Source organism: Oncorhynchus keta, unplaced genomic scaffold (assembly GCF_023373465.1).
Source record: "Oncorhynchus keta strain PuntledgeMale-10-30-2019 unplaced genomic scaffold, Oket_V2 Un_contig_2743_pilon_pilon, whole genome shotgun sequence".
In the NCBI taxonomy this organism is placed as follows: Eukaryota; Metazoa; Chordata; class Actinopteri; order Salmoniformes; family Salmonidae; genus Oncorhynchus; species Oncorhynchus keta.
In genome coordinates, this window is record NW_026285521.1 from 65,857 (window position 1) to 93,079 (window position 27,223).

Here is a 27,223-nt window from a genome sequence, read left to right on the forward strand (position 1 = left end):
ACCAGACGCTGCTGGTCTGTGGTGTGTAATGAGGAGCAACCAGACGCTGCTGGTCTGTGGTGTGTAATGAGGAGCAACCAGACGCTGCTGGTCTGTGGTGTGTAATGAGGAGCAACCAGGTGCTGCTGGTCTGTGGTGTTTAATGAGGAGCAACCAGATGCTGCTGGTCTGTGGTGTGTAATGAGGAGCAACCAGACGCTGCTGGTCTGTGGTGTGTAATGAGGAGCAACCAGACGCTGCTGGTCTGTGGTGTTTAATGAGGAGCAACCAGATGCTGCTGGTCTGTGGTGTGTAATGAGGAGCAACCAGACGCTGCTGGTCTGTGGTGTGTAATGAGGAGCAACCAGACGCTGCTGGTCTGTGGTGTGTAATGAGGAGCAACCAGACGCTGCTGGTCTGTGGTGTGTAATGAGGAGCAACCAGACGCTGCTGGTCTGTGGTGTGTAATGAGGAGCAACCAGACGCTGCTGGTCTGTGATGTGTAATGACGAGCAACCAGACGCTGCTGGTCTGTGGTGTGTAATGAGGAGCAACCAGACGCTGCTGGTCTGTGGTGTGTAATGAGGAGCTGCACTTGACACATTTATGTAATTGCTTATTCCTGTTACTAATAAACATGAACCCATTAAGAAAATTACTGTAAAAACTGTTAAATTATGAAAGACAAGAATTGTACTTTTGAATCATAAGTAAGTCAGTGTGGAAGAAGACATTCAACAAGCACAGCACAAATGACTGATGATTGGCTGAGAGGAATTGATGAGAAAATGATTGTGGGGGATGTCTTGTTAGACTTCAGTGCAGATAACTAACCACCCTGCATTATAAATGACCACCCTGCATTATAACTAACCCCCCTGCATCATAACTAACCACCCTGCATCATAACTAACCACCCTGCATCATAACTAACCACCCTGCATCATAACTAACTACCCTGCATCATAACTAACCACCCTGCATCATAACTAACCACCCTGCATCATAACTAACCACCCTGCATCTAACTAACCACCCTGCATCATAACACAATATAAATGACCCTGCATCATAACTAACCACCCTGCATCCTGCATCATAACTAACCACCCTGCATCATAACTAACCACCCTGCATCATAACTAACCCCTGCATCATAACTAACCACCCTGCATCATAACTAACCACCCTGCATCATAACTAACCACCCTGCATCATAACTAACCACCCTGCATCATAACTAACCAACCATAACTAACCACCCTGCATCATAACTAACCACCCTGCATCATAACTAACCACCCTGCATCATAACTAACCATCATAACTAACCACCCTGCATCATAACTAACCACCCTGCATCATAACTAACCACCCTGCATCATAACTAACCACCCTGCATATAACTAACCACCCTGCATCATAACTAACCACCCTGCATCATAACTAACCACCCTGCATCATGCATCCTGCACTAACCACCCTGCATCATAACTAACCACCCTGCATCATAACTAACCACCCTGCATCATAACTAACCACCCTGCAATAACTAACCACCCTGCATCATAACTAACCACCCTGCATCATAACTAACCACCCTGCATATAACTAACCACCCTGCATCATAACTAACCACCCTGCATCATAACTAACCACCCTGCATTATAATACCCTGCATCATAACTAACCACCCTGCATCATAACTAACCACCCTGCATCTAACTAACCACCCTGCATCATAACTAACCACCCTGCATCATAACTAACCACCCTGCATCATAACTAACCACCCTGCATCATAACTAACCACCCTGCCCATAACTAACCACCCTGCATCATAACTAACCACCCTGCATCATAACTAACCACCCTGCATCCTAACCACCACCCTGCATCATAACTAACCACCCTGCATCATAACTAACCACCCTGCATCATAACTAACCACCCTGCACCATAACTAACCACCCTGCATCATAACTAACCACCCTGCATCATAACTAACCACCCTGCATCATAACTAACCACCCTGCATCATAACTAACCACCCTGCATCATAACTAACCACCCTGCATCATAACTAACCACCCTGCATCACCATAACTAACCACCCTGCATCATAACTAACCACCCTGCATCATAACTAACCACCCTGCATCATAACTAACCACCCTGCATCCATAAACTAACCACCATAACTAACCACCCTGCATCTAACCACCCTGCATCATAACTAACCACCCTGCATCATAACTAACCACCCTGCATCATAACTAACCACCCTGCATCATAACTAACCACCACCCTGCATCACTAACTACCCCTGCATCATAACTAACCACCCTGCATCATAACTAACCACCCTGCATCATAACTAACCACCCTGCATCATAACTAACCACCCTGCATCATAACTAACCACCCTGCATCATAACTAACCACCCTGCATCATAACTAACCACCCTGCATCATAACTAACTGCATCATAACTAACCACCCTGCATCATAACTAACCACCCTGCATCATAACTAACCACCCTGCATCATAACTAACCACCCTGCACCATAACTAACCACCCTGCATCATAACTAACCACCCTGCATCACCACCACCCTGCATCATAACTAACCACCACCCTGCATCATAACTAACCACCCTGCATCATAACTAACCACCCTGCATCATAACTAACCACCCTGCATCATAACTAACCACCCTGCATCATAACTAACCACCCTGCATCATAACTAACCACCCTGCATCATAACTAACCACCCTAACTAACCATCATAACTAACCACCCTGCATAACTAACCACCCTGCATCATAACTAACCACCCTGCATCATAACTAACCACCCTGCATCATAACTAACCACCCTGCATCATAACTAACCATCATAACTAACCACCCTGCATCATAACTAACCACCCTGCATCATAACTAACCACCCTGCATCATAACTAACCACCCTGCATCATAACTAACCACCCTGCATCCGAACTAACCACCCTGCATCATAACTAACCACCCTGCATCATAACTAACCACCCTGCATCATAACTAACCACCCTGCATCCTAACTAACCACCCTGCATCATAACTAACCACCCTGCATCATAACTAACCACCCTGCATCATAACTAACCACCCTGCATCATAACTAACCACCCTGCATCATAACTAACCACCCTGCATCATAACTAACCACCCTGCATCATAACTAACCACCCTGCATCATAACTAACCACCCTGCATCATAACTAACCACCCTGCATCATAACTAACCACCCTGCATCATAACTAACCACCCTGCATCATAACTAACCACCCTGCATCATAACTAACCACCCTGCATCATAATAACCACCCTGCATCATAACTAACCACCCTGCATCATAACTAACCACCCTGCATCATAATAACCACCCTGCATCATAACTAACCCATAACTAACCACCCTGCACCCTGCATCATAACTAACCACCCTGCACCATAACTAACCACCCTGCATCATAACTAACCACCCTGCATCATAACTAACCACCCTGCATCATAACTAACCACCCTGCATCATAACTAACCACCCTGCACCATAACTAACCACCCTGCATCATAACTAACCACCCTGCATCATAACTAACCACCCTGCATCATAACTAACCACCCTGCATCATAACTAACCACCCTGCACCATAACTAACCACCCTGCATCATAACTAACCACCCTGCATCATAACTAACCACCCTGCATCATAACTAACCACCCTGCATCATAACTAACCACCCTGCATCATAACTAACCACCCTGCATCATAACTAACCACCCTGCATCATAACTAACCACCCTGCATCATAACTAACCACCCTGCATCATAACTAACCACCCTGCATTATAACTAACCACCCTGCATCATAACTAACCACCCTGCATCATAACTAACCACCCTGCATCATAACTAACCACCCTGCATCATAACTAACCACCCTGCATCATAACTAACCACCCTGCATCATAACTAACCACCCTGCATCATAACTAACCACCCTGCATCATAACTAACCACCCTGCATCATAACTAACCACCCTGCATCATAACTAACCACCCTGCATCATAACTAACTACCCTGCATCATAACTAACCACCCTGCATCATAACTAACCACCCTGCATCATAACTAACCACCCACCATAATAACCAATCCAACCACCCTGCATCATAACTAACCACCCTGCATCATAACTAACCACCCTGCATCACCCTGCATTATAACTAACCACCCTGCATGCACTAACCAATCATAACTAACCACCCTGCATCATAACTAACCACCCTGCATCATAACTAACCACCCTGCATTGCATCATAACTAACCACCCTGCATCATAACTAACCACCCTGCATCATAACTAACCACCCTGCATCATAACTAACCACCCTGCATCATAACTAACCACCCTGCATCATAACTAACCACCCTGCATCATAACTAACCACCCTGCATCATAACTAACCACCCTGCATCATAACTAACCACCCTGCATCATAACTAACCACCCTGCATCATAACTAACCACCCTGCACCATAACTAACCACCCTGCATCATAACTAACATAACTAACCACCCTGCATCATAACTAAATGCATCATAACTAACCACCCTGCATCATAACTAACCACCCTGCATCATAACTAACCACCCTGCATCATAATAACCACCCTGCATCATAACTAACCACCCTGCATCATAACTAACCACCCTGCATCATAACTAACCACCCTGCATCATAACTAACCACCCTGCATCATAACTAACCACCCTGCATAACTAACCACCCTGCATTATAACTAACCACCCTGCATTATAACTAACCACCCTGCATCATAACTAACCACCCTGCATCATAACTACCCTGCATAACCACCCTGTAACTAACCACCCTGCATCATAACTAACCACCCTGCATCATAACTAACCACCCTGCATCAAATAACCCTGCATTATAACTAACCACCCTGCATCATAACTAACCACCCTGCACCATAACTAACCACCCTGCATCATAACTAACCACCCTGCATCATAACTAACCACCCTGCATCATAACTAACCACCCTGCATCATAACTAACCACCCTGCATCATAACTAACCACCCCTGCATCATAACTAACCACCCTGCATCATAATAAACTAACCACTAACCACCCTGCATCATAACTAACCACCCTGCATCATAACCTGCATCATAACTAACCACCCTGCATCATAACTAACCACCCTGCATCATGTCATAACTAACCACCCTGCATCATAACTAACCACCCTGCATCATAACTAACCACCCTGCATCATAACTAACCACCCTGCATCATAACTAACCACCCTGCATTATAACTAACCACCCTGCACCATAACTAACCACCCTGCATCATAACTAACCACCCTGCATCATGTAACCACCCTGCATCATAACTAACCACCCTGCATCATAACTAACCACCCTGCACCAAATAACCACCCCTGCATCATAACTAACCACCCTGCATCATAACTAACCCTGCATCATAACTAACCACCCTGCATCATAACTAACCACCCTGCATCATAACTAACCACCCTGCACCATTAACCACCCTGCATCATAACTAACCACCCTGCATCATAACTAACCACCCTGCACCATAACTAACCACCCTGCATCATAACTAACCACCCTGCATCATAACTAACCACCCTTCATCATAACCTGCATCATAATAATGCATCATAACTAACCACCTGCATCATAACTAACCACCCTGCATCATAACTAACCACCCTGCATCATAACTAACCACCCTGCATCATAACTAACCACCCTGCACCATAACTAACCACCCTGCATCATAACTAACCACCCTGCATCATAACTAACCACCCTGCATCATAACTAACCACCCTGCATAATTATAACTAACCACCCTGCATCATAACTAACCACCCTGCATTATAACTAACCACCCTGCATCATAACTAACCACCCTGCATCATAACTAACCACCCTGCATCAAACTAACCACCCTGCATCATAACTAACCACCCTGCATCATAACTACCCTGCACCATAACTAACCACCGCATCATAACTAACCACCCTGCATCATAACTAACCACCCTGCATCATTAACCACCCTGCACCATAACTAACCACCCTGCATCATAACTAACCACCCTGCATCATAACTAACCACCCTGCATCATAACTAACCACCCTGCATCATAACTAACCACCCTGCATCATAACTAACCACCCTGCATCATAACTAACCACCCTGCACCATAACTAACCACCCTGCATCATAACTAACCACCCTGCATAACTAACCACCCTGCATCATAACTAACCACCCTGCATCATAACTAACCACCCTGCATCATAACTAACCACCCTGCACCATAACTAACCACCCTGCATCATAACTAACCACCCTGCATCATAACTAATAACCCTGCATAACCATAACTAACCACCCTGCATCATAACTAACCACCCTGCATCATAACTAACCACCCTGCATCATAACTAACCACCCTGCATCATAACTAACCACCCTGCATCATAATAACCACCCTGCATTATAACTAACCACCCTGCATCATAACTAACCACCCTGCATCATAACTAACCACCCTGCATCATAACTAACCACCCTGCATCATAACCCTAACTAACCACCCACCCTGCATCATAACTAACCACCCTGCATCATAACTAACCACCCTGCATCATAACTAACCACCCTGCATTATAACTAACCATAACTAACCACCCTGCATCATAACTAACCACCCTGCATCATAACTAACCACCCTGCATCATAACTAACCATAACTAACCACCCTGCATCATAACTACCCCTGCACCACCACCCTGCATCATAACTAACCACCCTGCACCATAACTAACCACCCTGCATCATAACTAACCACCCTGCATCATAACTAACCACCCTAACTAACCACCCTGCATCATAACTAACCACCCTGCACCATAACTAACCACCCTGCATCATAACTAACCACCCTGCATCATAACTAACCACCCTGCATCATAACTAACCACCCTGCACATAACTAACCACCCTGCATCATAACTAACCACCCTGCATCATAACTAACCACCCTGCATCATAACTAACCACCCTGCATCATAACTAACCACCCTGCATCATAACTAACCACCCTGCATCATAACTAACCACCCTGCATTATAAACCCTGCTAACCACCACCCTGCATCATAACTAACCACCCTGCATCATAACTAACCACCCTGCATCATAACTAACCACCATAACTAACCACCCTGCATCATAACTAACCACCCTGCATCATAACTAACCACCCTGCATCATAACTAACCACCCTGCATCACAACTAACCACCCTGCACCATAACTAACCCACCCTGCATCATAACTTACCCTGCATCATAACTAACCACCCTGCATCATAACTAACCACCCTGCATCATAACTAACCACATCATCATAACTAACCACCCTGCATCATAACTAAACCACCATAACTAACCATCATAACTAACCACCCTGCATCATAACTAACCACCCTGCACCATAACTAACCACCCTGCACCATAACTAACCACCCTGCATGCATCATAACTAACCACCCTGCATCATAACTAACCACCCTGCATCATAACTAACCCATAACTAACCACCCTGCATCATAACTAACCAACTAACCACCCTGCATCATAACTAACCACCCTGCATCATAACTAACCACCCTGCATAATAACCTAACCACCCTGCATCATAACTAACCACCCTGCATCATAACTAACCACCCTGCATCATAACTAACCACCCTGCATCATAACTAACCACCCTGCATCATAACTAACCACCCTGCATCATAACTAACCACCCTGCACCATAACTAACCACCCTGCATCATAACTAACCACCCTGCACCATAACTAACCACCCTGAACTAACCACCCTGCATCATAACTAACCACCCTGCATCATAACTAACCACCCTGCATCATAACTAACCACCCTGCACCATAACTAACCACCCTGCATCATAACTAACCACCCTGCATCATAACTAACCACCCTGCACCATAACTAAACCATAACTAACTGCATATAATTTGTAGATCAGTGTCAAAATTGACTAACCATGATAATCACCACCCTGTTTTGATTCTCATCAAGATAATAATGTGGAGGAATAATAGGATAATGTGGAAGATAATGTGTGTGTTACCGTGTGGAGGATAATGTGTGTGTTACCGTGTGGAGGATAATGTGTGTGTTACCGTGTGGAAGATAATGTGTGTGTTACCGTGTGGAAGATAATGTGTGTGTTACCGTGTGGAAGATAATGTGTGTGTTACCGTGTGGAAGATAATGTGTGTGTTACCGTGTGGAAGATAATGTGTGTGTTACCGTGTGGAGAAGATAATGTGTGTGTTACCGTGTGGAAGATAATGTGTGTGTTACCGTGTGGAGGATAATGTGTGTGTTACCGTGTGGAAGATAATGTGTGTGTTACCGTGTGGAAGATAATGTGTGTGTTACCGTGTGGAAGATAATGTGTGTGTTACCGTGTGGAGGATAATGTGTGTGTTACCGTGTGGAAGATAATGTGTGTGTTACCGTGTGGAAGATAATGTGTGTGTTACCGTGTGGAAGATAATGTGTGTGTTACCGTGTGGAAGATAATGTGTGTGTTACCGTGTGGAAGATAATGTGTGTGTTACCGTGTGGAAGATAATGTGTGTGTTACCGTGTGGAAGATAATGTGTGTGTTACCGTGTGGAAGATAATGTGTGTGTTACCGTGTGGAAGATAATGTGTGTGTTACCGTGTGGAGGATAATGTGTGTGTTACCGTGTGGAAGATAATGTGTGTGTTACCGTGTGGAAGATAATGTGTGTGTTACCGTGTGGAAGATAATGTGTGTGTTACCGTGTGGAAGATAATGTGTGTGTTACCGTGTGGAAGATAATGTGTGTGTTACCGTGTGGAAGATAATGTGTGTGTTACCGTGTGGTGGAAGATAATGTGTGTGTTACCGTGTGGAAGATAATGTGTGTGTTACCGTGTGGAGGATAATGTGTTACCGTGTGGAAGATAATGTGTGTGTTACCGTGTGGAAGATAATGTGTGTGTTACCGTGTGGAATGTGTGTTACCGTGTGGGATAATGTGTGTGTTACCGTGTGGAGGATAATGTGTGTGTTACCGTGTGGAGGATAATGTGTGTGTTACCGTGTGGAGGATAATGTGTGTGTTACCGTGTGGAGGATAATGTGTGTGTTACCGTGTGGAAGATAATGTGTGTGTTACCGTGTGGAGGATAATGTGTGTGTTACCGTGTGGAAGATAATGTGTGTTACCGTATGGAGGATAATGTGTTACCGTGTGGAAGATAATGTGTGTGTTACCGTGTGGAAGATAATGTGTGTGTTACCGTGTGGAGGATAATGTGTGTGTTACCGTGTGGAAGATAATGTGTGTGTTACCGTATGGAGGCCAATGTGTTACCGTGTGGAAGATAATGTGTGTGTTACCGTGTGGATGTGGCCAATGTGTGTGTTACCGTGTGGAAGATAATGTGTGTGTTACCGTGTGGAAGATAATGTGTGTGTTACCGTGTGGAAGATAATGTGTGTGTTACCGTGTGGAGGATAATGTGTGTGTTCCGTGTGGAAGATAATGTGTGTGTTACCGTGTGGAAGATAATGTGTGTGTTACCGTGTGGAAGATAATGTGTGTGTTACCGTGTGGAAGATAATGTGTGTGTTACCGTGTGGAAGATAATGTGTGTGTTCCCGTGTGGAGGATAATGTGTGTGTTACCGTGTGGAAGATAATGTGTGTGTTACCGTGTGGAAGATAATGTGTGTGTTACCGTGTGGAAGATAATGTGTGTGTTACCGTGTGGAAGATAATGTGTGTGTTACCGTGTGGAAGATAATGTGTGTGTTACCGTGTGGAAGATAATGTGTGTGTTACCGTGTGGAAGATAATGTGTGTGTTACCGTGTGGAAGATAATGTGTGTGTTACCGTGTGGAAGATAATGTGTGTGTTACCGTGTGGAAGATAATGTGTGTGTTACCGTGTGGAAGATAATGTGTGTGTTACCGTGTGGAAGATAATGTGTGTGTTACCGTGTGGAAGATAATGTGTGTGTTACCGTGTGGAAGATAATGTGTGTGTTACCGTGTGGAAGATAATGTGTGTGTTACCGTGTGGAAGATAATGTGTGTGTTACCGTGTGGAAGATAATGTGTGTGTTACCGTGTGGAAGATAATGTGTGTGTTACCGTGTGGAAGATAATGTGTGTGTTACCGTGTGGAAGATAATGTGTGTGTTACCGTGTGGAAGATAATGTGTGTGTTACCGTGTGGAAGATAATGTGTGTGTTCCCGTGTGGAAGATAATGTGTGTGTTACCGTGTGGAAGATAATGTGTGTGTTACCGTGTGGAAGATAATGTGTGTGTTACCGTGTGGAAGATAATGTGTGTGTTACCGTGTGGAAGATAATGTGTGTGTTACCGTGTGGAAGATAATGTGTGTGTTACCGTGTGGAAGATAATGTGTGTAACCGTGTGGAAGATAATGTGTGTGTTACCGTGTGGAAGATAATGTGTGTGTTCCTGTGTGGAGGATAATGTGTGTGTTACCGTGTGGAGGATAATGTGTGTGTTACCGTGTGGAAGATAATGTGTGTTACCGTGTGGAAGATAATGTGTGTGTTACCGTGTGGAAGATAATGTGTGTGTTACCGTGTGGAAGATAATGTGTGTGTTACCGTGTGGAAGATAATGTGTGTGTTACCGTGTGGAAGATAATGTGTGTGTTACCGTGTGGAAGATAATGTGTGTGTTACCGTGTGGAAGATAATGTGTGTGTTACCGTGTGGAAGATAATGTGTGTGTTACCGTGTGGAAGATAATGTGTGTGTTCCCGTGTGGAAGATAATGTGTGTGTTACCGTGTGGAAGATAATGTGTGTGTTACCGTGTGGAAGATAATGTGTGTGTTACCGTGTGGAAGATAATGTGTGTGTTACCGTGTGGAAGATAATGTGTGTGTTACCGTGTGGAAGATAATGTGTGTGTTACCGTGTGGAAGATAATGTGTGTGTTACCGTGTGGAAGATAATGTGTGTGTTACCGTGTGGAAGATAATGTGTGTGTTCCGTGTGGAAGATAATGTGTGTGTTACCGTGTGGAAGATAATGTGTGTGTTCCCGTGTGGAGGATAATGTGTGTGTTACCGTGTGGAGGATAATGTGTGTGTTACCGTGTGGAAGATAATGTGTGTGTTACCGTGTGGAAGATAATGTGTGTGTTACCGTGTGGAAGATAATGTGTGTGTTCCCGTGTGGAAGATAATGTGTGTGTTACCGTGTGGAAGATAATGTGTGTGTTCCTGTGTGGAGGATAATGTGTGTGTTACCGTGTGGAGGATAATGTGTGTGTTACCGTGTGGAAGATAATGTGTGTGTTCCCGTGTGGAAGATAATGTGTGTGTTACCGTGTGGAAGATAATGTGTGTGTTACCGTGTGGAAGATAATGTGTGTGTTACCGTGTGGAGGATAATGTGTGTGTTACCGTGTGGAAGATAATGTGTGTGTTACCGTGTGGAGGATAATGTGTGTGTTACCGTGTGGAGGATAATGTGTGTGTTACCGTGTGGAGGATAATGTGTGTGTTACCGTGTGGAGGATAATGTGTGTGTTACCGTGTGGAGGATAATGTGTGTGTTACCGTGTGGAGGACAATGTGTGTGTTACCGTGTGGAGGATAATGTGTGTGTTACCGTGTGGAGGCCAATGTGTTACCGTGTGGAAGATAATGTGTGTGTTACCGTGTGGAAGATAATGTGTGTGTTACCGTGTGGAGGATAATGTGTGTGTTACCGTGTGGAGGATAATGTGTGTGTTACCGTGTGGAGGATAATGTGTGTGTTACCGTGTGGAGGATAATGTGTGTGTTACCGTGTGGAGGATAATGTGTGTGTTACCGTGTGGAGGATAATGTGTGTGTTACCGTGTGGAGGATAATGTGTGTGTTACCGTGTGGAAGATAATGTGTGTGTTACCGTATGGAGGCCAATGTGTTACCGTGTGGAAGATAATGTGTGTGTTACCGTGTGGAAGATAATGTGTGTTACCGTGTGGAAGATAATGTGTGTGTTACCGTGTGGAAGATAATGTGTGTGTTACCGTATGGAGGCCAATGTGTTACCGTGTGGAAGATAATGTGTGTGTTACCGTATGGAGGCCAATGTGTGTGTTACCGTGTGGAGGATAATGTGTGTGTTCCCGTGTGGAAGATAATGTGTGTGTTACCGTGTGGAAGATAATGTGTGTTACCGTGTGGAGGATAATGTGTGTGTTCCCGTGTGGAAGATAATGTGTGTGTTACCGTGTGGAAGATAATGTGTGTGTTCCTGTGTGGAGGATAATGTGTGTTCCCGTGTGGAAGATAATGTGTGTGTTACCGTGTGGAAGATAATGTGTGTGTTCCTGTGTGGAGGATAATGTGTGTTACCGTGTGGAGGATAATGTGTGTGTTACCGTGTGGAAGATAATGTGTGTGTTCCCGTGTGGAAGATAATGTGTGTGTTACCGTGTGGAAGATAATGTGTGTGTTACCGTGTGGAAGATAATGTGTGTGTTACCGTGTGGAAGATAATGTGTGTGTTACCGTGTGGAAGATAATGTGTGTTACCGTGTGGAAGATAATGTGTGTGTTACCGTGTGGAAGATAATGTGTGTGTTACCGTGTGGAAGATAATGTGTGTGTTACCGTGTGGAAGATAATGTGTGTGTTACCGTGTGGAAGATAATGTGTGTGTTACCGTGTGGAAGATAATGTGTGTGTTACCGTGTGGAAGATAATGTGTGTGTTACCGTGTGGAAGATAATGTGTGTGTTACCGTGTGGAAGATAATGTGTGTGTTACCGTGTGGAAGATAATGTGTGTGTTACCGTGTGGAAGATAATGTGTGTGTTACCGTGTGGAAGATAATGTGTGTGTTACCGTGTGGAAGATAATGTGTGTGTTACCGTGTGGAAGATAATGTGTGTGTTCCCGTGTGGAAGATAATGTGTGTGTTACCGTGTGGAAGATAATGTGTGTGTTACCGTGTGGAAGATAATGTGTGTGTTACCGTGTGGAAGATAATGTCTGTGTTACCGTGTGGAAGATAATGTGTGTGTTACCGTGTGGAAGATAATGTGTGTGTTACCGTGTGGAAGATAATGTGTGTGTTACCGTGTGGAAGATAATGTGTGTGTTCCCGTGTGGAAGATAATGTGTGTGTTACCGTGTGGAAGATAATGTGTGTGTTCCTGTGTGGAGGATAATGTGTGTGTTACCGTGTGGAGGATAATGTGTGTGTTACCGTGTGGAAGATAATGTGTGTGTTACCGTGTGGAAGATAATGTGTGTGTTACCGTGTGGAAGATAATGTGTGTGTTACCGTGTGGAAGATAATGTGTGTGTTACCGTGTGGAAGATAATGTGTGTGTTACCGTGTGGAAGATAATGTGTGTGTTACCGTGTGGAAGATAATGTGTGTGTTCCCGTGTGGAAGATAATGTGTGTGTTACCGTGTGGAAGATAATGTGTGTGTTACCGTGTGGAAGATAATGTGTGTGTTACCGTGTGGAAGATAATGTGTGTGTTACCGTGTGGAAGATAATGTGTGTGTTACCGTGTGGAAGATAATGTGTGTGTTACCGTGTGGAAGATAATGTGTGTGTTACCGTGTGGAAGATAATGTGTGTGTTACCGTGTGGAAGATAATGTGTGTTCCCGTGTGGAAGATAATGTGTGTGTTACCGTGTGGAAGATAATGTGTGTGTTCCCGTGTGGAGGATAATGTGTGTGTTACCGTGTGGAGGATAATGTGTGTGTTACCGTGTGGAAGATAATGTGTGTGTTACCGTGTGGAAGATAATGTGTGTGTTACCGTGTGGAAGATAATGTGTGTGTTCCCGTGTGGAAGATAATGTGTGTGTTACCGTGTGGAAGATAATGTGTGTGTTCCTGTGTGGAGGATAATGTGTGTGTTACCGTGTGGAGGATAATGTGTGTGTTACCGTGTGGAAGATAATGTGTGTTCCCGTGTGGAAGATAATGTGTGTGTTACCGTGTGGAAGATAATGTGTGTGTTACCGTGTGGAAGATAATGTGTGTGTTACCGTGTGGAAGATAATGTGTGTGTTACCGTGTGGAAGATAATGTGTGTGTTACCGTGTGGAAGATAATGTGTGTGTTACCGTGTGGAAGATAATGTGTGTGTTACCGTATGGAGGCCAATGTGTGTGTTACCGTGTGGAGGATAATGTGTGTGTTACCGTGTGGAAGATAATGTGTGTGTTACCGTGTGGAAGATAATGTGTGTTACCGTGTGGAAGATAATGTGTGTGTTACCGTGTGGAAGATAATGTGTGTGTTACCGTGTGGAAGATAATGTGTGTGTTCCTGTGTGGAGGATAATGTGTGTGTTACCGTGTGGAGGATAATGTGTGTGTTACCGTGTGGAAGATAATGTGTGTGTTACCGTGTGGAAGATAATGTGTGTGTTACCGTGTGGAAGATAATGTGTGTGTTACCGTGTGGAAGATAATGTGTGTGTTACCGTGTGGAAGATAATGTGTGTTACCGTGTGGAAGATAATGTGTGTGTTACCGTGTGGAAGATAATGTGTGTGTTACCGTGTGGAAGATAATGTGTGTGTTACCGTATGGAGGCCAATGTGTGTGTTACCGTGTGGAGGATAATGTGTGTGTTACCGTGTGGAAGATAATGTGTGTTACCGTGTGGAAGATAATGTGTGTGTTACCGTGTGGAAGATAATGTGTGTTCCCGTGTGGAAGATAATGTGTGTGTTACCGTGTGGAAGATAATGTGTGTGTTCCTGTGTGGAGGATAATGTGTGTGTTACCGTGTGGAGGATAATGTGTGTGTTACCGTGTGGAAGATAATGTGTGTGTGTGTTCCCGTGTGGAAGATAATGTGTGTGTTACCGTGTGGAAGATAATGTGTGTGTTACCGTGTGGAAGATAATGTGTGTGTTACCGTGTGGAAGATCATGTGTGTGTTACCGTGTGGAAGATAATGTGTGTGTTACCGTGTGGAAGATAATGTGTGTGTTACCGTGTGGAAGATAATGTGTGTGTTACCGTGTGGAAGATAATGTGTGTGTTACCGTGTGGAAGATAATGTGTGTGTTACCGTGTGGAGGATAATGTGTGTGTTACCGTGTGGAAGATAATGTGTGTGTTACCGTGTGGAAGATAATGTGTGTGTTACCGTGTGGAAGATAATGTGTGTGTTACCGTGTGGAAGATAATGTGTGTGTTACCGTGTGGAGGATAATGTGTGTGTTACCGTGTGGAAGATAATGTGTGTGTTACCGTGTGGAAGATAATGTGTGTGTTACCGTATGGAGGCCAATGTGTGTGTTACCGTGTGGAGGATAATGTGTGTGTTACCGTGTGGAGGATAATGTGTGTGTTACCGTGTGGGATAATGTGTGTGTTACCGTGTGGAAAATAATGTGTGTGTTACCGTGTGGAAGATAATGTGTGTGTTACCGTGTGGAGGATAATGTGTGTGTTACCGTGTGGAAGATAATGTGTGTGTTACCGTGTGGAGGATAATGTGTGTGTTACCGTGTGGAAGATAATGTGTGTGTTACCGTGTGGAAGATAATGTGTGTGTTACCGTGTGGAGGATAATGTGTGTGTTACCGTGTGGAGGATAATGTGTGTGTTACCGTGTGGAGGATAATGTGTGTGTTACCGTGTGGAGGATAATGTGTGTGTTACCGTGTGGAGGATAATGTGTGTGTTACCGTGTGGAGGATAATGTGTGTGTTACCGTGTGGAGGCCAATGTGTGTGTTACCGTGTGGAGGATAATGTGTGTGTTACCGTGTGGAGGATAATGTGTGTGTTACCGTGTGGAGGATAATGTGTGTGTTACCGTGTGGAGGATAATGTGTGTGTTACCGTGTGGAGGCCAATGTGTGTGTTACCGTGTGGAAGATAATGTGTGTGTTACCGTGTGGAGGATAATGTGTGTGTTACCGTGTGGAGGATAATGTGTGTGTTACCGTGTGGAGGCCAATGTGTGTGTTACCGTGTGGAGGATAATGTGTGTGTTACCGTGTGGAGGATAATGTGTGTGTTACCGTGTGGAGGATAATGTGTGTGTTACCGTGTGGAGGCCAATGTGTGTGTTACCGTGTGGAGGATAATGTGTGTGTTACCGTGTGGAGGATAATGTGTGTGTTACCGTGTGGAGGATAATGTGTGTGTTACCGTGTGGAGGATAATGTGTGTGTTACCGTGTGGAGGATAATGTGTGTGTTACCGTGTGGAGGATAATGTGTGTGTTACCGTGTGGAGGATAATGTGTGTGTTACCGTGTGGAAGATAATGTGTGTGTTACCGTGTGGAAGATAATGTGTGTGTTACCGTGTGGAAGATAATGTGTGTGTTACCGTGTGGAAGATAATGTGTGTGTTACCGTGTGGAAGATAATGTGTGTGTTACCGTGTGGAAGATAATGTGTGTGTTACCGTGTGGAAAATAATGTGTGTGTTACCGTGTGGAAGATAATGTGTGTGTTACCGTGTGGAAGATAATGTGTGTGTTACCGTATGGAAAATAATGTGTGTGTTACCGTGTGGAAGATAATGTGTGTGTTACCGTGTGGAAGATAATGTGTGTGTTACCGTGTGGAAAATAATGTGTGTGTTACCGTGTGGAAGATAATGTGTGTGTTACCGTGTGGAAAATAATGTGTGTGTTACCGTGTGGAAGATAATGTGTGTGTTACCGTGTGGAAGATAATGTGTGTGTTACCGTGTGGAAGATAATGTGTGTGTTACCGTGTGGAAGATAATGTGTGTGTTACCGTATGGAAAATAATGTGTGTGTTACCGTGTGGAAGATAATGTGTGTGTTACCGTGTGGAAGATAATGTGTGTGTTACCGTGTGGAAGATAATGTGTGTGTTACCGTGTGGAAGATAATGTGTGTTACCGTGTGGAAGATAATGTGTGTGTTACCGTGTGGAAGATAATGTGTGTGTTACCGTGTGGAGGATAATGTGTGTGTTACCGTGTGGAAGATAATGTGTGTGTTACCGTGTGGAAGATAATGTGTGTGTTACCGTGTGGAAGATAATGTGTGTGTTACCGTGTGGAGGATAATGTGTGTGTTACCGTGTGGAGGATAATGTGTGTGTTACCGTGTGGAGGATAATGTGTGTGTTACCGTGTGGAGGATAATGTGTGTGTTACCGTGTGGAAGATAATGTGTGTGTTACCGTGTGGAGGATAATGTGTGTGTTACCGTGTGGAAGATAATGTGTGTGTTACCGTGTGGAAGATAATGTGTGTGTTACCGTGTGGAGGATAATGTGTGTGTTACCGTGTGGAGGATAATGTGTGTGTTACCGTGTGGAAGATAATGTGTGTGTTACCGTGTGGAAGATAATGTGTGTGTTACCGTGTGGAGGATAATGTGTGTGTTACCGTGTGGAAGATAATGTGTGCGTTACCGTGTGGAAGATAATGTGTGTGTTCCTGTGTGGAGGATAATGTGTGTGTTACCGTGTGGAGGATAATGTGTGTGTTACCGTGTGGAAGATAATGTGTGTGTTACCGTGTGGAGGATAATGTGTGTGTTACCGTGTGGAGGATAATGTGTGTGTTACCGTGTGGAGGATAATGTGTGTGTTACCGTGTGGAGGATAATGTGTGTGTTACCGTGTGGAGGACAGTGTAGTATGATGCTGCCGTCGCTGTCCTGGGTGAGAGTGACAGAGTTGACAGACTCCAGGGTCACAGAGTCCTCGTCTTCCCCCGTGCTCATACTGAACACACACACACACACACACACACACTTCAACTACACTGATAGCATGCGTGTCAAGAAAGATATGCAATTAATTTATAATAGTTGACCACATTTCGATGGGCAGTACAACAAGGAAATAGGACACAAGAAAATAGGACACAAGGAGGCCCCAGATCTGGATCAGTGAATCTCTCTCAACTGAGTCAAATATAACAAACTGTGTGCTTTGAATTAGAGGTCGACTGATGAATTGGAATGGCCAATTAATTAGGGCCGATTTAAAGTTTTCCTAACTATTTGGAAATCAGTATTTTTGGGCGCCGATTTCCGATAATATATATATACACACACATTAGATTTTTTTGTAGACCTTCTATTTAACTAGGCAAGTCAGTTAAGAACACATTCTTATTTTCAATGACGGCCTACTGTGGGTTAACTGCCTTGTTCAGGGGCAGAACGACAGATTTTCACCTTGTCAGCTCAGGGGATCCAATCTTGCAACCGCAGTTAACTAGTCCAACGCTCTAACCATTACACTCCACGAGTAGCCTGCCTGTTACGCGAATGTAGTAGAAGCCAAGGTAAATTGCTAGCTAGCATTAAACTTATCTTATAAAAAAATCAATCATAATCACTAGTTATAACTACTGATCCAGTTTAGCAGGCAATATTAACCAGGTGAAATTGTGTCACTTCTCTTGCGTTCATTGCACGCAGAGTCAGGGTATATGCAACAGTTTGGGCCGCCTGGCTCGTTGCGAACTAATTTGCCAGAATTTTACATAATTATGACATAACATTGAAGGTTGCACAATGTAACAAGAATATTTAGACTGATGGATGCCACCCGTTAGATAAAATACAGAACGGTTCCGTATTTCACTGAAATAATAAACGTTTTGTTTTCGAAATGATAGTTTCGGATTCTATCATATTAATGACCAAAGGCTTGTATTTCTGTGTGTTATAATGTTATAATTAAGTCTGATTTGATAGAGCTGTCTAACTGAGCAGCAGCAGGCCCGTAATCAATCATTCAAACAGCACTTTCGTGCGTTTTGCCAGCAGCTCTTCGCAAGCACAGCGCTGTTTATGACTTCAAGCCTATCAGCCTAATGGCTGGTGTAACCAATGTGAAATGTCTAGCTAGTTAGCTGGGTGGGCGCTAATACTGTTTCAAACGTCACTCGCTCTGAGACTTGGAGTAGTTGTTCCCCTTGCGCTGCAAGGGCCGCGGCTTTGTGGAGCGATGGGTAACAATGCTTCGAGTGTGGCTGTTGTCGATGAGTTGCTGGTTCGAGCCCAGGTAGGGGCGAGGAGGGGGAAGCTATACAGTTACACTGGCAATACTAAGGTGCCTATAAGAACATCCAATTGTCAAAGGTATATGAAATACAAAAACGGTATAGAGGGAAATAGTCCTATAAATACTATAATAACTACAACCTAAAACCTCTTACCTGGGAATATTGAAGTCTCATGTTAAAAGGAACCACCAACTTTCATATGTTCTCATGTTCCGATCAAGGAACTGAAACGTTAGCTTTTTTACATGGCACATATTATGTTCTTCTCAACACTTTGTTTTTGCATTATTTAAACCAAATTGAACATGTTTCATTATTTATTTGAGGCTAAATTGATTTTTATTTATGTTTTATATTAAGTTAAAATAAGTGTTAATTCAGTATTGTTGTAATTGTCATTATTACAAATAAAAAATTAATCTGTATCGGCTTTTTTGGTCCTCCAATAATCGGTATCGGCGTTGAAACATCATAATCTGTCGACCTCTACTGTGAATACCATGTAGCTAGCTGAGCCTGTGAATACCGTGTAGCTAGCTGAGCCTGTGAATACCATGTAGCTAGCTGAGCCTGTGAATACCATGTAGCTAGCTGAGCCTGAGAATACCGTGTAGTTAGCTGAGCCTGTGAATACCATGTAGCTAGCTGAGCCTGTGAATACCGTGTAGTTAGCTGAGCCTGTGAATACCGTGTAGCTAGCTGAGCCTGTGAATACCATGTAGCTAGCTGAGCCTGTGAATACCATGTAGCTAGCTGAGCCTGTGAATACCGTGTAGCTAGCTGAGCCTGTGAATACCATGTAGCTAGCTGAGCCTGTGAATACCATGTAGCTAGCTGAGCCTGTGAATACCGTGTAGCTAGCTGAGCCTGTGAATACCGTGTAGCTAGCTGAGCCTGTGAATACCATGTAGCTAGCTGAGCCTGTGAATACCATGTAGCTAGCTGAGCCTGTGAATACCATGTAGCTAGCTGAGCCTGTGAATACCATGTAGCTAGCTGAGCCTGTGAATACCATGTAGCTAGCTGAGCCTGTGAATACCATGTAGCTAGCTGAGCCTGTGAATACCATGTAGCTAGCTGAGCCTGTGAATACCATGTAGCTAGCTGAGCCTGTGAATACCGTGTAGCTAGCTGAGCCTGTGAATACCGTGTAGCTAGCTGAGCCTGTGAATATCGTGTAGCTAGCTGAGCCTGTGAATACCATGTAGCTAGCTGAGCCTGTGAATACCATGTAGCTAGCTGAGCCTGTGAATACCATGTAGCTAGCTGAGCCTGAGAATATCATGTAGCTAGCTGAGCCTACGCATATCATGTAGCTAGCTGAGCCTGTGAATACCATGTAGCTAGCTGAGCCTGTGAATACCATGTAGCTAGCTGAGCCTGTGAATATCGTGTAGCTAGCTGAGCCTGTGAATACCATGTAGCTAGCTGAGCCTATATATATCATGTAGCTAGCTGAGCCTGTGAATATCATGTAGCTAGCTGAGCCTGTGAATACCGTGTAGCTAGCTGAGCCTGTGAATATCGTGTAGCTAGCTGAGCCTGTGAATACCATGTAGCTAGCTGAGCCTATATATATATCATGTAGTCCTTCTGTAGCTCAGTTGGTAGAGCATGGCGCTTGTAACGCCAGGGTAGTGGGTTCGATTCCGGGACCACCCATATGTAGAATGTATGCACACATGACTGTAAGTCGCTTTGGATAAAAGCATCTGCTAAATGGCACATATTATTATTATTATATTATGTAGCTAGCTGAGCCTGTGAATACTGTGTAGCTAGCTGAGCCTGTGAATATCATGTAGCTAGCTGAGCCTGTGAATATCATGTAGCTAGCTGAGCCTGTGAATATCGTGTAGCTAGCTGAGCCTGTGAATATCATGTAGCTAGCTGAGCCTGTGAATATCATGTAGCTAGCTGAGCCTGTGAATATCATGTAGCTAGCTGAGCCTGTGAATATCGTGTAGCTAGCTGAGCCTGTGAATATCATGTAGCTAGCTGAGCCTGTGAATATCATGTAGCTAGCTGAGCCTGTGAATATCATGTAGCTAGCTGAGCCTGTGAATATTGTGTAGCTAGCTGAGCCTGTGAATATCGTGTAGCTAGCTGAGCCTGTGAATACTGTGTAGCTAGCTGAGCCTGTGAATATTGTGTAGCTAGCTGAGCCTGTGAATATTGTGTAGCTAGCTGAGCCTGAGAATATCATGTAGCTAGCTGAGCCTGTGCATATCATGTAGCTAGCTGAGCCTGTGAATACCATGTAGCTAGCTGAGCCTGTGAATATTGTGTAGCTAGCTGAGCCTGAGAATATCATGTAGCTAGCTGAGCCTGTGAATACCGTGTAGCTAGCTGAGCCTGTGAATACCATGTAGCTAGCTGAGCCTATATATATCATGTAGCTAGCTGAGCCTGTGAATACCATGTAGCTAGCTAAGCCTGTGAATACCATGTAGCTAGCTGAGCCTGTGAATACCATGTAGCTAGCTGAGCCTATATATATCATGTAGCTAGTTGAGCCTGTGAATACCATGTAGCTAGCTGAGCCTGTGAATATCATGTAGCTAGCTGAGCCTGTGCATATCATGTAGCTAGCTGAGCATACGGATATCATGTAGCTAGCTGAGCCTGTGAATACCATGTAGCTAGCTGAGCCTATAAATATCATGTAGCTAGTTGAGCCTGTGAATACCATGTAGCTAGCTAAGCCTGTGAATACCATGTAGCTAGCTGAGCCTGTGAATACCATGTAGCTAGCTGAGCCTATATATATCATGTAGCTAGTTGAGCCTGTGAATACCATGTAGCTAGCTGAGCCTGTGAATATCATGTAGCTAGCTGAGCCTGTGAATATCATGTAGCTAGCTGAGCCTGTGAATATCATGTAGCTAGCTGAGCCTGTGAATATCATGTAGCTAGCTGAGCCTGTGAATACCATGTAGCTAGCTGAGCCTGTGAATATCATGTAGCTAGCTGAGCCTGTGAATACCGTGTAGCTAGCATGTAGCTAGCTGAGCCTGTGAATACCTGTGTAGCTAGCTGAGCCTGTGAATATCGTGTAGCTAGCTGAGCCTGTGAATACCATGTAGCTCGCTGAGCCTGTGCATATCATGTAGCTCGCTGAGCCTGTGGATATCATGTAGCTAGCTGAGCCTGTGAATATGGTGTAGCTAGCTGAGCCTGAGAATATCATGTAGCTAGCTGAGCCTGTGAATACCGTGTAGCTAGCTGAGCCTGTGAATACCATGTAGCTAGCTGAGCCTGTGAATATTGTGTAGCTAGCTGAGCCTGTGAATATTGTGTAGCTAGCTGAGCCTGTGAATATTGTGTAGCTAGCTGAGCCTGTGAATACCATGTAGCTAGCTGAGCTATATATATCATGTAGCTAGTTGAGCCTGTGAATACCATGTAGCTAGCTGAGCCTGTGCATATCATGTAACTCGCTGAGCCTGTGCATATCATGTAGCTAGCTGAGCATACGGATATCATGTAGCTAGCTGAGCCTGTGAATACCATGTAGCTAGCTGAGCCTATAAATATCATGTAGCTAGTTGAGCCTGTGAATACCATGTAGCTAGCTAAGCCTGTGAATACCATGTAGCTAGCTGAGCCTGTGAATACCATGTAGCTAGCTGAGCCTATATATATCATGTAGCTAGTTGAGCCTGTGAATACCATGTAGCTAGCTGAGCCTGTGAATATCATGTAGCTCGCTGAGCCTGTGAATATCATGTAGCTAGCTGAGCCTGTGAATATCATGTAGCTAGCTGAGCCTGAGGATATCATGTAGCTAGCTGAGCCTGTGGATACCATGTAGGGTAGCTTGTTTAGCCCAAGATCAGTGCATGACAGGAGAAGAGACGAGTGAAGGACACCAACTAACTAATAAGAATGAGATGCACCCAGTCGTTGTCGTGGTACCAGCTAGCTAATGCACTTTGGCTAAAACACGAATTATTTAGCTAGCCTCGTTCGTTCAGTAAGGCTTTTATAGTTACGGCCGTGTCTTAGTCAAAAACAAGAGGCTTTACAACAACGGCTAACTCAAATAAAAATGTATTTGTCAAATGCTTCGTAAACAACAGGTGTAGACTAACAGTGACAAAATAATGAGGAAAAAAAAACAAGACAATGAGTAACGATAACTTGGCCATATACACAGGGTACCGAGTCAATGAGCAGGGACGAGGTTATTGAAGTAGATATGTACATACAGGTAGGGGTCACGTTACTAGGCAACAGGATAGATAAACCAGTAGCAGCAACAACGTCTACCATGATTACACAACCAGGCCCCGTGCTGGTCGTTAGCCATAGCACATCATGCTAACGAGCTAGCATGCCAGCGAAACGAAAGAAGGCGAAAAGTCTCCGACGCCATGTTAGATCAGACATTGTAGCTTGTGGTGTCTACGCAGGGTCGACATTTCAGCGTTGTTATTGTGTTGTGTTTATGTTGCAGCCCGTTTCATCATTGGCTCTTATGTTGTTGTTTTTTTTTTACCACATCGAGCCCCAAGCACAATCTGAATTATACGTTTGATTTTGTTACTTACTTCCTGTTTTTGGTCCGGGCACTTCGGAGAGACCAGGATGGAGGCAAATGCCAGGATGGAGAACCACTCTGGTGGGGTTTCCGCTAGATAACACAGCCACAAAGGTGAAATCGTAAAAAATCGTGGGGAAAAAAAAGGTCTTCATTTCATGTTAGGGCTAGGTATAAGGTTAGCAGTGTTAGTTTAAAAATCAGAGTTTAAGAAGATAATTTGTCGAAATAGGCGGGGGTTATGACTTTGTGGCTGTGTTAACTAGTGACTACCCTCTGGTAGAGAAGGCATGAGGGTTGCCAGATAAGGTCAGAAAAACAAAGTTTCTTCAGTTGCTTTGGTCAGAGAGGAAGAGGCAAAGTGAGACGTTTTACTTCGCCCGAAATCTGTCCACGATAAATAAGAATACGAATTGAGAAATGTTCAATGAGTGTCAAATTTGGTCAACAAAAAAGGTAATTGCTAATTTGATATTTGAGGCAACTTTAAAAAATGACATTGCCATTGGGGGATTTTAAATTAGTCAACTGGGTGGGGATTTCTATTAGTTGAAGGCAATCAGCATATGAAGAAGAAAATGGACTACTTTAAAATGGAGATGGCCTTAATGGCGATGCCCATGCTGTCACAGATGCTACAATGGCACAAATACAAAGATGAGTCCTCTATCTCTCTCTATGGCCTCTTTTTCACCGGTATTTGCCCTCTCATTGGCTATAATGGTCCTACTGATCTTGCCTCCTCTCATCTTCCTTCCATCTTTTAGGAGATGTATTTTCATTGTAAGAGCAGTCAATCGACTATATTGTCAATATAAAAGACAATCTTTGCTTTGGTTCAAATCTAAAGGTGTCCAACAAAGAGCGTCTGCTAAATGTTAAATGTTAAAGGTCTCCAAACTGTTAACGGATATCAACAAAATAAAATGGAACATTTGTTTATGATTTTGTAGTGGGACAACTTTTACACCTATACATTTGCAAAAAATACACTTATCTGGCAACCCGGAGCATTCACATTTGCTCTATTGTCAGTCATCGGACTATAATCATTTTCGCTATAAACGATTTTTGAAAGAGCTCCAACATGTTGGAGAGAAAGTATATAGAAATCACGTATTTGATAAATAATAAATATTGTATTATGGAGGATTCTGTGTTAACTCATTTGCAGCTGGCAATCAGCTCAGACACACACCTGATCCCTTCAAATACCAAGTGGAATACATCAAGGGACACAGTATTACAATTCAATAGATTTTATTTGTGTAAATATAATAAGGCTTTAACAGAGGATTTGATAGGATGGATAAACTGAAATAACTGAACTATGAATATGATTTATTATATTTTCCATCTCTTGTTCTCTCGTGTGCATGTTATAATTAAGGATCCCATTTAGTTCCTGCCAAGGCATCAGCTACACTTCCTGAGGTTTATTATGGATCCTCATTAGTTCCTGCCAAGGCAGCAGCTACTCTTCCTGAGGTTTATTATGGATCCTCATTAGTTCCTGCCAAGGCAGCAGCTACTCTTCCTGGGGTTTATTATGGATCCCCATTAGTTCCTGCAGCAGCTACTCTTCCTGAGGTCCAGCAACATTAAGGCATACACTTTAAAGGCGGCCGAAGGAGGAATTGGCTTTGGGGGTGATTTACCTAGCAAAAACGTATAGATGACCTGCAGCCAGTGGGTTTGACGACGAATATGAAGCGAGGGCCAGCCAACGAGAGCATACAGGCCGCAGTAGTGGGTAGTATATGGGGCTTTGGTGACAAAATGGATGGCACTGTGATAGCAAATTGGATGCAGTCTGAGTAGAGTGTTGGAGGCTATTTTGTAAATGACATCGCCGAAGTCAAGGATCGGTAGGATAGTCAGTTTTACGAGACTATGTTTGGCAGCATGAGTGAAGGATGCTTTGTTGCGAAATAGGAAGCCAATTCTAGATTTAATTTTGGATTGGAGATGTTTTATGTGAGTCTGGAAGGAGAGTTTACAGTCTAACCAGACACCTAAGTATTTATAGTTGTCCACATATTCTAAGTCAGAACCGTCCAGAGTAGTGATGCTGGACAGGCGGGCAGGTGTGGTCAGCGATCGGTTGAAGAGCATGCATTTAGTTTTACTTGCATTTAAGAGCAGTTGGTGGCCACGGAAGGAGAGTTGTCTGGCATTGAAGCTCGTCTGGAGGTTAGTTAACACAGTGTCCAAAGAAGAGCCATAAGTATACAAAATGGCGTCATATGCGTAGAGGTGGATCAGAGAATCACCAGCAGCAAGAGCGACATCATTGATATATACAGAGAAAAGAGTCGTCCCGAGGATTGAACCCTGTGGCACCCCAATAGAGACTGCCAGAGATCCGAACAACAGGCCCTCCGATTTGACACACTGAACTCTGTCTGAGAAGTAGTTGGTGAACCAGGCGAGGCAGTCATTTGACAAACCAAGGCTGTTGAGTCTGACGATAAGAATGTGGTGATTGACAGAGTCGAAAGCCTTGGCCACGTTGATGAATACAGCTGCACAGTATTGTCTCTCATTGATGGCGGTTATGATATCATTTAGGACCTTGAGGGTGGATGAGGTGCACCCATGACCAGCTCGGAAACCAGATTGCATAGTGGAGAAGGTACCTGTGAATACCATGTAGCGAGCTGAGCCTGTGAATACCATGTAGCTAGCTCAGCCTGTGAATACCATGTAGGGTAGCAGTGAATATCATGTAGGGTAGCTGTGAATATCATGTAGGGTAGCTGTGAATACCATGTAGGGTAGCTGTGAATACCATGTAGGGTAGCTGTGAATACCTTGTAGGGTAGCTGTGAATATCATGTAGGGTAGCTGTGAATATCATGTAGCTTGTTGTGAATATCATGTAGGGTAGCAGATAATATCATGTAGCTTGTTGTGAATATCATGTAGCTTGTTGTGAATATCATGTAGGGTAGCAGATAATATCATGTAGCTTGTTGTGAATACCATGTAGCTTGTTGTGAATATCATGTGGGGTAGCTGTGAATATCATGTGGGGTATTCTGGGTTGGCGCCCCCCCTTGGGTTGTGCCGTGGCGGAGATCTTTGTGGGCTACACTCGGCCTTGTCTCAGGATGGTAAGTTGGTGGTTGAAGATATCCCTCTAGTGGTGTGGGGGCTGTGCTTTGGCAAAGTGGGTGGGGTTATAACCTTCCTGTTTGCCCTGTCCGAGGGTGTCCTCGGATGGGGCCACAGTGTCTCCTGACCCCCCCTGTCTCAGCCTCCAGTATTTATGCTGCAGTAGTTTATGTGTCGGGGGGCTAGGGTCAGTTTGTTATATCTGGAGTACTTCTCCTGTCCTATTCGGTGTCCTGTGTGAATTTTAAGTGTGCTCTCTCTAATTCTCTCTTTCTTTCTCTCTCTCGGAGGACCTGAGCCCTAGGACCATGCCTCAGGACTACCTGACATGATGGCTCCTTGCTGTCCCCAGGCCAC

General features: G+C 44.1%; 1 protein-coding gene and 1 long non-coding RNA gene across 2 annotated transcripts in view; both read right to left on the reverse strand.

Annotated features, from left to right (window-relative positions):
• LOC127922871 (cyclin-D-binding Myb-like transcription factor 1) overlaps nt 1-23,914 on the reverse strand; it is a 36,498-nt gene extending 12,584 nt beyond the window's left edge. Inside the window, exons 1-2 of the mRNA XM_052506831.1 lie at nt 23,760-23,914; nt 17,806-17,912 (exon numbers count right to left, since the gene is read on the reverse strand). Of these exons, the coding sequence (XP_052362791.1) occupies nt 17,806-17,911 (106 nt within the window). The 5' untranslated portion in view covers nt 17,912; nt 23,760-23,914. The remainder of the gene's footprint in view (nt 1-17,805; nt 17,913-23,759) is intronic.
• LOC127922872 (uncharacterized) lies at nt 692-5,925 on the reverse strand. Its single transcript, XR_008112744.1, has 3 exons — nt 5,767-5,925; nt 3,478-4,131; nt 692-1,003 (listed from the first exon to the last, which is right to left on the reverse strand). It is a non-coding gene; the product is annotated as an uncharacterized LOC127922872 (long non-coding RNA).
• Nucleotides 23,915-27,223: the final 3,309 nt, after the last annotated feature.